Source organism: Pimephales promelas, chromosome 19 (assembly GCF_988280905.1).
Source record: "Pimephales promelas chromosome 19, fPimPro1.hap1.1, whole genome shotgun sequence".
NCBI lineage: Eukaryota > Metazoa > Chordata > Actinopteri > Cypriniformes > Leuciscidae > Pimephales > Pimephales promelas.
In genome coordinates, this window is record NC_142787.1 from 2,395,352 (window position 1) to 2,411,124 (window position 15,773).

Here is a 15,773-nt window from a genome sequence, read left to right on the forward strand (position 1 = left end):
ATAGACAGGTGGATGGATGGCCACATACGGATGGATAGATGGATATACGGATGGATGTTTGGATGGATGGAGAGATGGATAGTCTCACCTCTAGTATCCTCATCTTCAATTGTGGTGTTGGTACTCTCTGATGATTCCTAGAAAGGATTGGATTCAGGGTTTTATTGTTAATTTCAAATCCAGGATCACATAATACAAGATCATAGTTGACCAGCTGCTTTCTCTGTGACTTCAAGAAAGAAAGAGTTAGTAAAAATCAGAGGTGTCAAGCTGCTGACTTGACATCAGTCCTGCAATAACGAATGTGTCAGATTTGCATCAACTTTACAGATGTGATGTAACATCAACATCAGCAAAAAGAAAGTCCAGCTCCATGGCAGCCATGTTTTGCTCATTGTTAGGTTGCCTATAAAGGTTGCCAGTTGTGGCAGATTGTCAACAGGACGGAGCCTGTTTCACACTCACCATCAGCTGGGTGCTGGAACTGGACTTCCTTTTCTGGAAGAGAAATGAGAAGAGGTTAGACAGGAACAAACACTGAATTGACAGACGGAGATGAGAGGATCAGCCGTGAATATGTGAATAAAGTCTAAAACAGTCCTCCTCAAATTCAGTCCACCTTAAAATTTGTGTCTATTGCTGGGCTTATAAGGCTTAAGGAAGCACTCGCATGAGTATCTGCAGTGCTAACATACCTGGTTTTATGATACATTTGTTTCAGTATACATTTTTGCAAAATATGAAATAATCTACAGCAGGTAATATCACTGTAGTTTACAGGTGAAATTGCCACTACTGGCCAGTTGGCCCTTTGAGTGCAAATATATTGGGAGATTTTCAGGAACTAATTATGTATATTTTAGTCTGTTGGATAATTGGATAATTCAGTCACTTGGAATATAGCACACACTTTTGTATTGAAAATAGAAGCCTGTGTGTAAGTAGATAAAATGGATTTTATTTTATTTTGTATGAATTGGTAATTGATTGGTGGCACAGGTGGAAGAAGTAACCATGGAGTAGCCAGAGGGATGAGAGACCAACGGTGGAGTCAAGGAATCAATTAGTCATGGTGGAGCCAAGGAATTGATTGGTCAAGGTGGAGCCAAAGAATTGATTAGTCAAGGTGGAGCCAAGGAATTAATTGGTCAAGGTGGAGCCAAGGAATTGATTGGTCAAGGTGGAGCCAAGAGATCGATTTGTCAAGGTGGAGCCAAGGAATTGATTAGTCAAGGTGAAGCCAAGGGATCAATTGGTCAAGGTGGAGCCAAGGAATAGATTGGTCAAGGTGGAGCCAAAGAATTGATTAGTCAAGGTGGAGCCAAGGAATTGATTGGTCAAGGTGGAGCCAAGGAATTGATTGGTCAAGGTGGAGCCAAGAGATTGATTGGTCAAGGTGGAGCCAAGGAATTGATTAGTCAAGGTGGAGCCAAGGGATTAATTGGTCAAAGTGGAGCCAAGGAATAGATTGGTCAAGGTGGAGCCAAGGAATTGATTGGTCAAGGTAGAGCCAAGGAATTGATTGGTCAAGGTTGAGCCAAGGGATTGGTTGGTCAGGGTGGAGCCAAGGGATTGATTGGTCAAGGTGGAGCCAAGGAATTGATTGGTCAAGGTGGAGCCAAGAGATCGATTGGTCAAGGTGGAGCCAAGGAATTGATTAGTCAAGGTGAAGCCAAGGGATCAACTGGTCAAGGTGGAGCCAAGGAATAGATTGGTCAAGGTGGAGCCAAAGAATTGATTGGTCAAGGTGGAGCCAAGGAATTGATTGGTCAAGGTGGAGCCAAGGAATTGATTGGTCAAGGTGGAGCCAAGGAATCGATTAGTCAAGGTTGAGCCAAGGGATTGGTTGGTCAAGGTGGAGCCAAGGGATTGATTGGTCAGGGTGGAGCCAAGGGATTGATTGGTCAAGGTGGAGCCAAGGGATTGATTGGTCAGGGTGGAGCCAAGGGATTGATTGGTCAAGGTGGAGCCAAGGGATTGACTGGTCAGGGTGGAGCCAAGGGATTGATTGGTCAAGGTTTAGCCAAGGGATTGGTTGGTCAGGGTGGAGCCAAGGGATTGATTGGTCAAGGTGGAGCCAAGGGATTGACTGGTCAGGGTGGAGCCAAGGGATTGATTGGTCAAGGTTGAGCCAAGGCATTGATTGGTCAAGGTGGAGCGAAGCGATTGACTGGTCAGGGTGGAGCCAAGGGATTGACTGGTCAAGGTTGAGCCAAGGGATTGATTGGTCAAGGTGGAGCCAAGGCATTGATTGGTCAAGGTGGAGCCAAGGGATTGATTGGTCAAGGTGGAGCCAAGGCATTGATTGGTCAAGGTGGAGCCAAGGGATTGATTGGTCAAGGTGGAGCCAAGGCATTGATTGGTCAAGGTGGAGCCAAGGGATTGATTTGTCAAGGTTGAGCCAAGGGATTGATTGGTCAAGGTGGAGCCAAGGGATTGATTGGTCAAGGTGGAGCCAAGGGATTGATTGGTCAAGGTGGAGCCAAGGCATTGATTGGTCAAGGTGGAGCCAAGGGACTGACTGGTCAGGGTGGAGCCAAGGGATTGATTGGTCAAGGTTGAGCCAAGGCATTAATTGGTCAAGGTGGAGCTAAGGGATTGATTTGTCAAGGTTGAGCCAAGGGATTGGTTGGTCAGGGTGGAGCCAAGGGATTGATTGGTTAACGTGGAATCATGGGCTTGGAGGGCTGAGGTGGTGCCAATCTGGTCGAAACTTGGAGGCCACCACTCCAAGACCACGGTGGATCTGAGTGACCAGGAGACAGTGTTCACGCCAGTGGAGCTGGAGGATTGAGAGCCAGTGGATTAGGAGGTAAAGGGGGAGCCCAGGAACTGGATGGAACTAGAGAGTCTAACAAGCCAGATGGGACTGGTGGAGGAGGAACAAATTTAGGGTGGGTTTTAGGTTGGGAACTAACTTCTGGGAGGACAGGTCAATGAGCGCTGACTCTAGAATGGACATGGCCTCTGCCTCTAGTGGAGGGTTCGTGGCGGGCGTGGGCTGCACTTTAAATGGTGTATTTCATGGTCCCTTCTAGTGTTAAAAAAGTACAGTAGAGACTTCTGTACCAAGTTTGTACGGAAATTAAAAAATATGACGATACCAGCATTTCCCTCTAGCATTTTGAGCGCTGTTGAATCTTTGACGCTCTTCACCAAGCGCTTACACAGATATACAGATCCGTTGATAGATGCAAATGGTCCTTTGTGTATCTAAGTGCTTGGTGAAGACCGTCAAAGATGTCATTCTTGATCAGTGTAGCCAATCAGCCAATGTTGTGCCCGTCAACACAATGGCCAATCAGAGACATATATCTTGAGCACATGAACACAATGGCCAATCAGGTGTTAAAGAATCCATTCAACAGCGCTCAAAATGCTAGAGGAAAATGCTGGTATCGTCACATTTTTTAAACTCCAGTATCAATTTGGTACCAAAGTCATTAATTTTGACAACTCTAGTTCCTTCTGAGGTTGAATTTTGGATGTAAATAATAAATGTGGGGTAGCTTTAGGGGTGGGACTCATGAAAAAAAAAAATCAGTTTTTTGATAAAATATTATTTAGAGATAGTCTTTCTCACTTTGTTAAAGCCTCTGTAGTGGAAAACATAAAACCACAGTAAGCACCACATTAAGATGTACATATAACTGCAGACTGCAGTTATCCCGATTCAAGTGATGTATAGCCTTTATTTCAGTGTTCATCCTGGGATGATTGGCCACAAAACTTGACGACTTGGGTTTTCCTCAATCCATTTGTCATGGAGGTCAATGACTTTTTGACAAATCGCCCTCAGACTGTCAGACTAGGCCCTCACACTCAGCTTGGGCGCCCCACAGGGCTATGTACTGAGCCCCTTCTCTTTGCTCTCTACACTCATGACTGTGCCCCCACCCATCTCACAAACACCAATATTAAGTTCACAGATGACACAACTGTTGTTGAACTTATCTCAGGAGAACGAGACAGCTTATAGTGATGGAGTCCAAAGATTGGCAGTGTGGTACTCATATTGAACTCTTTAAAAACTAAGAACTCATAATAAAATTCTAGAAGAGCAGCAGGTTTTTTTTCTGAGCATACATATCTCCACAGATCTCTCCTGGGCTACCAACACCACCACAGTAGTGGAGAAGGCATTGCAGAGACTCCACTGGCATGGAAAACTGCTGGTATCCTTCTATCATTGTTCCTTTGAGAGTGTGCTGACGTACCGCATCTCTGTTTGGTATGGCATCTGCTCAGCAGCGGACAGAAGAGCCCTCCAGAGGGTCATCCGTAGATCATCGGATGCCCACTGCCCTCACTGGAAGACTTATTCAGCTCTCGTTTTCTAAGTATACTCTATACTCTGTAGAGCAGCTAACATACTGAATCCTAACGTATCATTCCACCATGACCACGGATCTGTTTGTCCGGCTGCCCTCTGGTAGGCGTTTCAGGTACAGAGTAGGCTATCATGGATATACACACTCGAGAACTGCTGTCAAACAGTGCTGTCGTGTTGTCGGCCCAGATCCGGCCCACATCTGGTACGCGTTGAATGCACATGTACCAGATGTGGGCCGGATCTAGGCTCAGACTATGTACGTATATATGATATGGCAGAAATAGTGAAAGTCGAACGCAATTCCAAAATCAGCTGTGATGTTTTGTGTTTCTGTGTGTTTTCAATAAATTGGTTATGTGAATGATTCAACGACTCGCTCACAAACACACAAAAACAGTCAAAAGTGGATGAACTGTTGTCTATGATATAATACAATATAACATACACTTTTTTAACAATAAAATAAAGTTATCCAGTGTGTAAATTATAGGCTGATTTCCACCCTACCTTCACACCATCTGTCTTCTTGCTGACGCCACTCTTTCCTCCTGAAGAGACAAAGAAAAAGAGTGAAATTGCTATAAGAAAGGGCACAAAAGCCCAGAAGAGCATAGTGAGAGGCATGGCACCGCTCTGCTCTGTTCTCCAACTCAAGTTTAGCTCTGGAGATCTGTTGACTTTCTAAAAGAGGAGCTGGGAGTTTCCAGCATACATAATCACACACTCCCACACTCCAGGAACTGCTCACTTTTAATGGCTGCTCAAAACAAACAAATAATCAGGAACAGTGAGTCAATACGAAATGTTAAACCAATGTGACATTAGGGGCGCCCAGCTACAACCAATCGTAGATATAGTCCAAATCGTCAGACTTTTACTGGATGGGTATTTTACTATAGAATCATCAGTCTTGGTCATGCTTGACCAACATCTCAGTTTGAATGTTCACATTGAATAACACACAGAGGTGATAAACGCTAAAAGTGCACTGCTGACTCAAGCCAGTGTGTTTCCATTGAACATTATCTTAAGCAGTGGAGAATGAGCGCTCTGGGTAAAAATAGACCCAATGTGATGAATGATCAAGAGTGTTTGAATTGAGTGATAGAATGGCCTATGCAAAAGCTACGGCTGCTAAACTTGAACAGGTGGAGCTATCTATTTTAGTTTAGACATCGCTGACCTATTACAGACCCTCACTCGCATGACATACACTACCACAAGGAACAGAATACTTGAAAAAGAAAACGATTCGCAGGATCGGATTAAGGTGTCGTGGTGGTACCCCTTAATCTGTGGCATCTACTACATGTTCACCCTGTTGGAAACTTCAATCCTAACCCTATCCTCACACGTTACTACTAAAATCAGTAGCTGAGTAACACTGATGTACAAGCACATAAACCTGTTTTTTTTTTCTCAAACTAAACTTGAACTGTAAACGCATCCCTCAAATCTGAAATGTTGTTCAGGGATCAACAATGATGTTGAAATTATCTAATTTATTTAATTACAAAATTTGAATACATTTTATATTATTTTAGGAAGGGAAAAAAGGTGTCCCTGCATTGATTTCCCATCGGATTCAAGATGGTTGAACACGCAAATTCACCGCGTTTACTCATATAAAGCTGAGGGAAAAGATAAAAAGCAAAGCTTGGGGTAAGACTAGCTCACTGTTATTAGTGTTTTTTTATTTTTTATTTAATACTTATTGTAAATAATGGGGTTGTTATTCAATAATTCCATGAGATGTACATTTATGAGTGTTTCAATTCACTGTGTAGCCATTATGACGTAAATAATTTAAAATATGAGCAATTTAATATTGATATATTCATATACCTTTATTTATTTAACATTTATTTAATTTATTTTAAAAATCTCTACAAACCTTCATTGCAAACGTGAATCAAAACAGCACAGTCTCATCCCAAAAAGTCATATAACTGACGTTTTGGGACGTCTTTTGACCCTACGTCAATTGACCCTACGTCAATATTCGCCTTTTTAGGGCCCCCTTAAACGTCGGTAGATGAGGTTGTGATCCTAAGTCTACCCCAGACCTAAACCTAACCCGTCACCTAACTGACGTTAAAGGTAAAGCGTCAGTTGTATGACGGCCCGGGATCGCCATCTACTGACGTTTAAGGGGGCCCTAAAAAGGCGGATATTGACGTATGGTCAAAAGACGTCCCAAGATGTCAGTTATATGACTTTTTGGGATGAGAATGTGTTGATCAAAACAGTTCCAGTGTGTGATAGTGGTTCCTACACACTCATTTCACATGGGGTAGAAACAAACACAGTAGAATATAATATTTGGAGTCACCTGAGAAGTTTCTGGTGGCCAGCATAGTAGTGAGAATAGCTCCCTGAAGACAAAAACACGGGAGTCATGTTATGGAGTCACAGTGTGCAAAATTCAGAAATTTCTCATTTGCAAGTAGGAATTTTTTTTTTTTTTACTTTTTTCCATAAAGCTTTCAAACAAGATCACACACAGTAACAGTGTCGGCCCAGATCCGGCCCACATCTGCTATGAGTGGAATCCACATGTACCAGATGTGGGCCGACACTATGCTACTGTCTGGGATTTGTCAAGCCAAACTAGACTAATTTTTTTCTTTATCTGCATTTTTATTTGTACTTCAGACATTTAAATTCAGCATCTCGTATGCTACCTCAGCTAGAAATTGATTTGGAATTCAAAACGCTTTATGGAATTCCATTCGGAACTCTTGATGATTCCAAATGGCCTAGTGTTCACCCAACATGTATTAAAGTGGAATAATATTTATAGTTGATGGAACAATTCTACACTCTAAAAAAAAGATGATTCTTTAACAATTCTATTTAGAACCGTATCATCATGAAGAACCATTTCAGCATATAAAGGGTTCTTCATGATGAGTTTAGGGTTCTTTATTCCTTTATTCTTTATTAAAATATACAAATAATAGTAATATTAATAATATGAAGATACTAAGATACTAATATCAATGAAAATAAATATTGTTGAACATTTTATTTGTACCTTACAGCACGTTCAAAGCATGGTTCTTTATGGAACCTTATGAAAAGGGGGTTCTTCCATTGATATATGTATGTTGTTGAAAACTGTGTCGTCTTTTAAATTGTGTTCAATTCAATTTCAATGTGTTACTTTGTACTGTGATGACCTGACAGGGGACTGCACATGTAATTCTGGCATATTTATATTGCTGAAAAGCTAAGATGTACATTATGCACTGTCCCTTTAAAGCAAACAAATAAATAAAAATACAAGTTCAGAAAATTCAAGCCAAGTGTTGTGAGGTTCAAACCTGCAACTTTTTGGGTGCCAGCCCAGATCTACACATCCCTCGTCTCATCTTTCTAAACAGAGTCAATGAGATCTCACAGTACGAGAGCTTCTTGCAAGCCTCATATAAACTTACCTTAAGCTTCCTTCTGGCATTGAACTTCTTCAAACATTCAACAGTCTCCTGTCTATGCATGCAAGATGCAACAGTGGAGCGATGCTGAAAGCAAAAAGAGGCAAGAAGATAGGTAGAAATACATCAATGAGGCATTTTTCTCAAGTTGTGTGTGTGTGTGGTCGAGTCCTGAACTCACTGAGATCCACGGGTGCTTGAGCACCTCCGCAGCGGTGATGCGCTTAGCTGGGTTGATGGTCAGCATCTTATTAATAAGATCTTTTGCCTCAGGAGTGACCGTGTCCCACTCAGGTGAAGGAAACTGTGGGTGCAACAAGTATGAATCAGACACACATCATCATTTCTGGCATCATCATCATCATCACTATATGAAGGACGCTTTTACTGACGTCATATGCGCCAGCTTTAATTTGCTGATAGAGTCTATGTTGGTCTTCATCCCAAAAGGGTGGGTATCCAACCAGGAGAATGTAGAGAATCACACCTAAAGAAGAACATAGAATGGATATTAATAAACTTCAAGCTTTAATCCATGCAATGTATATAATATATATGCTATAGTATAGAGCAAGGTATAAGGAGAGACCAAGGAGTGTTGTAACTTATATGTCTAAGTTGTATGTACTTGTTGAGCATTTTACATCTTAAAGTCCCCCTGTGGTGAAAACACAGCTTTTAATGTTGTTAAAACTATGTGGTGTTTTTAATATGTGTAAGCTCATAAGTGGACAGCATTGCTGAGTGTTTTCTGCTTAGTGAACCAAAGACAGTCTCAAAAACACGGTTTGAAATCGCTGGAGGTTCTGACGTCACAAATGACCTTGTAACCAATCAGATCAACATGTGATCGTCAACCAGTGGAGTGAGTGAATGGAGGCGGGGCTCATTTGCATATTCATAGAATAGCGTATACTATTATAATTGGCATGATTCATCCATGCATACACTCTTAAAAAAATATATATATATAAACATATTTTTTAAAAGCATGTTTTCATAACAATGCCATTACAAGAACCATTTTGGGTTCCCCAAAGAACCATTTAACGAATAGTTCTTAAAAAAATTTTTTTTTTTAAGAACTTAAAGCTACACTGTGTGATTTTTACCCCCATCTAGTGGTGAAAAGGTAAATGACCATCCAGTGAATATTAGTTTCTGATCCTCTCAATTCCCATTTCGTTTTAACTCCTACGGTGGCCAATGTAGTCCAAGATTAACATGGCTTCCAGTTCGACCTCGTCCATGAGTGTTAACTCAAACGTAAACGCGAAAGGCGAAGCTTGAATTAACGGGTATGTCCCTCTTTGGCTAATGTACTTTCAAGACATTAGAACCCCTTACCCATATGTATTTTCAAAGGCATATTATACACTCACGAGAATACTTTATTACTTGAACGAAGTAAATATACATTAATGAGCACATATATTTTTGAAAGAACTAAGTGTTTTTAGCTAAGAATAAACTAAAAGAGTTACACAGTGTTGCTTAAAAGACATTTTGTCCACTGTAAATAACCTTTTGTGGATTCATGGATTCCTATATTCCAATAAAGAACCTAATTGTTAAGAGTGTATGCTTCATTTAAAAGAGAAATTTGACCTAATAATTTTCATTCAAAATCTAATAATTGGGTCCTTCTATAAAATGGCAGACCTCTCTCTGGTGACGTTCATCAGACTTCCTCAATCATTTAGTGTGCTTAAACCTGCACCTGCAAGCTCACGTTCATCTGCCTACACTTTAGCATCCGCATCTCAACATCCAGTCAACAACTAGTGCAGAGAATATGAGTTTATCCTTTTCAATAAGCTGTTACACTCAGATGTACGCCAAAATATGGAAGAAAGATCTGTCGCCACTTCCATTTCATTGCAACTTTAAAGGGTTAGTTCACCCCAAAATGAAAACTCTGTCAGTAATACCTCACTCTCATGTTGTTTCAACCCCGTTCATCTTCGGGACACAAATTAAGATATTTTTGATTAAATCTGAGAGCTGGATCACTCCTCCATAGGCTTCTGTGGGATTGAAACTTGCCGGCCCAGAAAAGTTATTAAAGACATCGTTAAAATAGTCATAGTGACTACAGTGGCTCGACCTCAAGTTTATCAGGCGACGAGAATACTTTCTGTTACTCAACATGAGAGTGAGTAATTACTGACAGAAATTGCATTTTTTGGTGAACTATCCCTTTAAAAGTCATGTGATGTTTTACAGTGTGGCAAAAGATATTCAGCTTTGGTTACATTCGCTGCATTTAGAGTGAAAACGTCATAAACACGTCAAAGCGAATGTATTGCAATGCACCACTCTGCAATGGATGGTTTAGTACCATACTGCATCATCATGCATCCTTTCAGTGTTTGATGCAAAAACAAGAGACACTAACCACATGCCCACAGGTCCACAGCTTTTCCATAGGGGTCCTTCCGTAAGACTTCAGGGGACAGGTAACCAGGAGTGCCAGCAAACCCTGATGTCAGAAAAAATAACATAAATAAATAACCTTTTTTTGAGCATATATTTCAAAATTTAAAATTGAAAAATGACATTTTACGATAATTACACACTATTACAAGAAAAGTCACCGAACAAGCTTATGGACCCCATAAAATGAAAATGGGAGTTTAGTCAGCATCAAACCGGGACCACGTGATGACATTGTGGAGCGTCAAATTCAAAACACAATTCAAAGCGCACACGTTAAAGTTAAAGGCAAGCGTTAAAGTGACTCATATTATATAGAGATAACATAAACTCATATTGTTTTTCTTATTCTCCTAAAATATATACAATAATTGTATCAAATGCATTAAGATTTACATCAGCAGCAAAACAAATATGCAGAAAAGCAACTGAAAAATGGAAAAGAACAACGTAGCAATTAATGTACTCAATATTATGTGAAGATGCTGTATCCGCCTTCTAGTGTTAATGTATGTTTTTTTTTTTTGCACTTGCATATTAATGCTGTTTGCTGGGATAATAAACGGGTCATTACCAAACCAGGCCTGTTGTTCCCCTTCGACCTCAATGGCAAGGCCGAAGTCTGCTAACTTCACAGCTGCGCCTTTTGATTTGGAAGCCAGAAGCAGGTTCTCTGGCTAAACATGGAAAGAAAACATTACAACATACATATTGAAGTAGTATAGTGGAGTAGTAACAATTGTATTCTCTATGAGTCGATTTTGTAGTTGCCTTGATGTTATTAGCTTTTAAAACTAGCGATCATGGTTTCTTAAAGGAGTAGTTCACTTTTGAAAAAACTTTTGCTGATAATTTAATCTCCCTCATCTCATCCAAGATGTCCATGTCTTTCTTTCTTCAGTCGAAAAGAAATTAAGGTTTTTGATGGAGACATTCCAGGATTTTCTCCATATAATGGACTTCAATGGGAACCAAACGGTTCAAGTTCCAAATGAGCGTTTCAGTGCAGCTTCAAAGGGCTTTAAACGACACCAGACGATGAATAAGGGTCTTATCAAGCGAATCGATCGCTCATTTAAAAAAATAAATAACAAAGTTTAAGTTTTATAAGCTCAAATGCTTGCCTTGCTCTGTTCTGTGATGTGTGTTCGTGACTCTCCTGTTCAAACTCGTTCATCAAAATGAACGAATCTTTTTTCGAGTCATGACTCGAAGGGTCCTAGATAAGACCCTTATTCATCGTCTGGTGTCGTTTAAAGCCCTTTGAAGCTGCACTGAAACTCCCATTTGGACCTTGAACCGTTTGGACCCCATTGAAGTCCATTATATGGAGACAATCCTGGAATGTTTTCATCAAAAACCTTAATTTCCTTTCGACTGAAGAAAGAAAGACATGGACATCTTGGATGACATGAGGGTGAGTAAAATAAATGATCAGCAAAAGTTTTTCAAAACTGAACTACTCCTTTAACATCACTATATGCTTGGCTTAGTCATATTCAATGTACTGCCGTGTGTTGTATATCGTACTGGCGTTGAGCAATATCTGCAGTAACTGTTCTGTCAATGACCTTTGCTGTTATAATTGACCGATTCCCAGATCACAGACTTCTGTCACTGGGGTTACTGTCCCTAAACACAGGGTTATAAGGTTATAAGGTCAATTGTTTTATAAAAATGTTTTTTTTTTTCACTTTTCACAGAAACGCCATCTTGACTGCTTTAGTCGACTGCATTGAGATTTTACAATAACATTTGTGTTTAAGTTTCCTGGTGTTTTTTTTTTCCTGAATATAGTCAGAGCTTGAGTATGAGTTGTACTGAAGAAAAGATAAAAATGAGCTCACTGCGTGTCTCTCACTCCCAGTGTGAATGTGTTAACCTGTTAGATAAGGCCGCTATAATGAGAGAGTGTTGCTTATACAGTGTACTGTATGTAAAATAGCCCTTAGTTACGTCTCGAAACAGTGAGATCAGTTGATATATAATTACCCACACACTGATACAACATCTGAGAGCATAACTGCATGATTAATCGTTAAAAGATAGCGATCTCGATTCAAATTGTTCTTAATCTTATCCCTAAATGACAATGATTGGCCTGTGTCTATTAAAACTTCTGCGTTCTGATTGAGAGAGAGCAGTTGTCATGTTTAATGTATGAAACAGCTTCACAAATACACAGTATTATTGTTTCTGTTATACAATAATTCAAATTATCACAGAAGTTCTGCGAATAAAGTTTATAGTTCGGATATAAACACTGATGTCTACGGGAGCCATCAAAATCACCTTTTAAAAGTAACTTGACGCTTTAAATAAAGATTGTATTGATTTCATCGTTACACCAGTAGGTGGCGACAAGACTGTTAAAAATGTGTTTGTCATTGAATCATTCACTCAAGATATTCGTTCAAAAACGCTGATTCATCCAGTGATGAAACAAGTGAAGTATTTAATCATTCAGTCCTCGTTTACACGATGAGAAAACGCAGATATTTCTCTTCGTTTTGCCCTCTCATTTACATGAAAACGTCGTTTTTATCACAGAAAACGATTATTTCTAAAAACTCCGGCCAAAGTGGAGATTTCTGAAAACGCCGGTTATGTGTTGTCGTGTGAACTGGGAGAAACGGCGTTTTAGGTTCTCTCTTGTCGATTCTGAGGATTCTGATTGGCTTGCATGGCTTTATCCTTAACCCCTACACTGCCGCCGATGGGTTTGGCATAGTTATGATGGCGCTCGACGGCGTATTTATGCGAGTGTGTGAACGATGTTATTATTGAAAACTGAGAGGGGGAAAATATTCGTTTTGCTAAATACCCGGCTTTGTGTAAACGTGGCCTCATTCAAAAAAAGGTGTTGTGCTCGGCCTCTAATGAGTGCTAATAAAAGACATTTAAGGTCAATCACGATAAAATACCTTTAAGTCTCTGTGAACGACACCCATCTGATGGCAATGAAGAACTGCCTCCAAAATCTGCTGTATGCAGTGGCTTCAGGCACAAGAAGAAGAGAAAAAGAGACGAAACTTTTACTCAAACACACTGGCCACACTGTGATCTAATGTACACATTCCAGTTATTTTTGCTTTGTTTACTGTAACAATAAGAACGTTATTTTCTGCTTTACTAACGTGAATTTGATGCAGTCTGATGAAAATGCAAAAATGGCAGTTTTGTGCAAGATTAGTGAGTTGTCAGGCTCTGGTCAAGACAAGGAGACTTAACTTTGGACTATTTAACTTAGTGTGCATTTATGCATTTGCATATTTGGCATTATTTGTGTAATGCTTTTATACATAGAGTCCGTTTGTGTAATGCTGATGATGGACCACCCACCTGGCATCTGCTTCGCTGTAATATTCCCTGGCAACAATGTCTTCAAACAGCTCACCACCCGTTACTCTGGACCAGACCACAAGAATCAGCACTAGTTCAAGGATTATTCGGTAACACTTTACAATACCGGTGCACTAAAATGCATTAATTCATGCTTAACTAATGCACAGATAATCATGAGTTAATGTATAACTCATGAAGAACTAAACCATTAATTAATGATTACTGCATCAGGAACTAATAAAGAGATTAATAGATTAAGTAATACATGAATTGCTATTAATTCGATGTGTCATTGTGTAATAATTCCTTAATTACATATTTTATTAACTAATAGTGTAAATTCATGTGTTAATTACCACAATTAGTCAAAGCTATGCACTTCAAACTTCCAGTTGTCTGCTTTAATTAATCATTAGCTAATGATTTGCAGGTATCATTATGTTATGACTTTACTTGATGGGGCACATCATTATTAACTAGTCATTTAGTAATGAATTTGCACTAACAATGAAGTAATTAATCATCTATTAATGCATATTAGTGTACCTGTCATATTATCTGGACGTTGAAATACAAGGCGTTGGCTCATTTTGGTAATTAGCATATTAATTAACACTATTAGTTACAAAAATTAGTTATTATGGAATTAATCCACAATTACATATTTAATTAAAAACAATTCATGTATGAACTAATACATTAACCTTACAGACTCTTAATTAGTTCCTAATGTGGTAATCATTAATGAATAGCTTAAATAATCATTAGTTACACATTAATTCGGTATTATCTGTGCATTAGTTAAGCATGAATTAATGCTTACCGATTATTCTTTATACTTCTATAGGAACTTCTGACCCTGTGAACTTTTCACTTTTCGCACTCTCACAAGTTCATTGAATTCGTCTACTAACATGGTGTATACCAGGGTGTACAAAAAATAAAATATAGCTGCATTCAGAAATTGTGGAATCAAGCACACCAGTGGCAAAAAATATGATTGCGTATATTGATTTTATGCATAAAAAAATAAAATAAAAACCGAGCAGAATTACTAATGTAACTTAAATTCCAGTCATTAGATTTGTTAAGGCTTTACACAACAGTCAAAAATCTTTCCATAACTTGGCATGGTGACAAAATGACAGAGCCACATTTTAAACAGAAGTAAAAAAAAAATGCTTTCATTAAAATTTAAAATGGAGGATATGTAATATATGGCAGACCATAGCGGATATAGTCTGCATAATAGGCCAAATTTAATTGTAATGAAAAAAAATTATATGAGTACTTTTAAACATTGTTATATTTTGGCAACTAGGTGGTGCTGGCACTGAACCTATTAAGGGCATGGTGCCAATGACACACCAAGTTTCCAAACCATATGGACCAATCATTCAACCTGGTACGGCCCAAGGAATATATAGAAACCACACTCTAAATAATGCTGGGTTGTTTGAACCCAAATTTGGGTAAAATATGGACAAACCCAAATGTTGGGTTAATAATGTCATTTCAAATTTTAACCCAACTTCAACTTTCACTTTCATTTTTTAATGGCATTTTTAACCCAACATTTGGGTTGAAACGACCCAGCATTGTTTAGAGTGCAGTCTCGTGGTTTTAGGTTTCAATTTCATATCCAGACAATGAAAGTAAAGTTCAATATTGCCTTAACTCCAATAACTTTCAAAATATCTATGCTAGATATATTTATATAAAAGTTGGGGAACACTTTCTTTTAATGCCGTCTCATTACATGTTACATGTATTTATAGTGTTAACAGTAAATTATATATGTAACTACAAGCGACTAACTCTGAAACAAATCCTAACCCTATAGAGGACTGCATGTTAATTAATATTACTCTGTACCAATGTGTAATTAAACTGTAAAAAGGCCATGTTAAAATAAAGTGTCACCAAAAGCTGAAATTTGTATAATAAAAATCACTGTTAGATTAAAATGCCTGAAGTCTAAGGAACACCCTCACGCTTTTCATCATCTGGCAATTTTAAGACAATAGTTTTATGAAGGTGTCATACAGTAAGTGCTGTAATTATTTCAATATGAAGAAAGATATCTATTGTATCCACTCTAAGTCATTAGCCATTCCCACATAAACGCTAACATTAGCACAGGCAAGTAAATGCATTTAGCAATTTCTGAAAACAAACCATGCATTTACTCACATGGGCCTTTTTTGGGCCACTTTATAGTA

The 15,773-nt window shown here is 38.9% G+C and overlaps 1 protein-coding gene across 2 annotated transcripts in view; it reads right to left on the reverse strand.

The window, feature by feature from the left end:
- The window catches only part of camk2a (calcium/calmodulin dependent protein kinase II alpha), a 54,623-nt gene that overhangs the window by 11,911 nt on the left and 26,939 nt on the right, over positions 1–15,773 (reverse strand). Inside the window, exons 5-15 of one of the 2 annotated variants that reach the window (XM_039663580.2) lie at positions 13,549–13,614; positions 13,131–13,203; positions 10,781–10,883; positions 10,169–10,252; positions 8,163–8,257; positions 7,952–8,074; positions 7,774–7,857; positions 6,666–6,708; positions 4,841–4,881; positions 466–498; positions 89–137 (exon numbers count right to left, since the gene is read on the reverse strand). In XM_039663580.2, coding sequence (XP_039519514.1) covers positions 89–137; positions 466–498; positions 4,841–4,881; positions 6,666–6,708; positions 7,774–7,857; positions 7,952–8,074; positions 8,163–8,257; positions 10,169–10,252; positions 10,781–10,883; positions 13,131–13,203; positions 13,549–13,614 — 794 coding nt within the window. The remainder of the gene's footprint in view (positions 1–88; positions 138–465; positions 499–4,840; positions 4,882–6,665; positions 6,709–7,773; positions 7,858–7,951; positions 8,075–8,162; positions 8,258–10,168; positions 10,253–10,780; positions 10,884–13,130; positions 13,204–13,548; positions 13,615–15,773) is intronic. The other variant, XM_039663582.2, reaches the window with a different exon arrangement.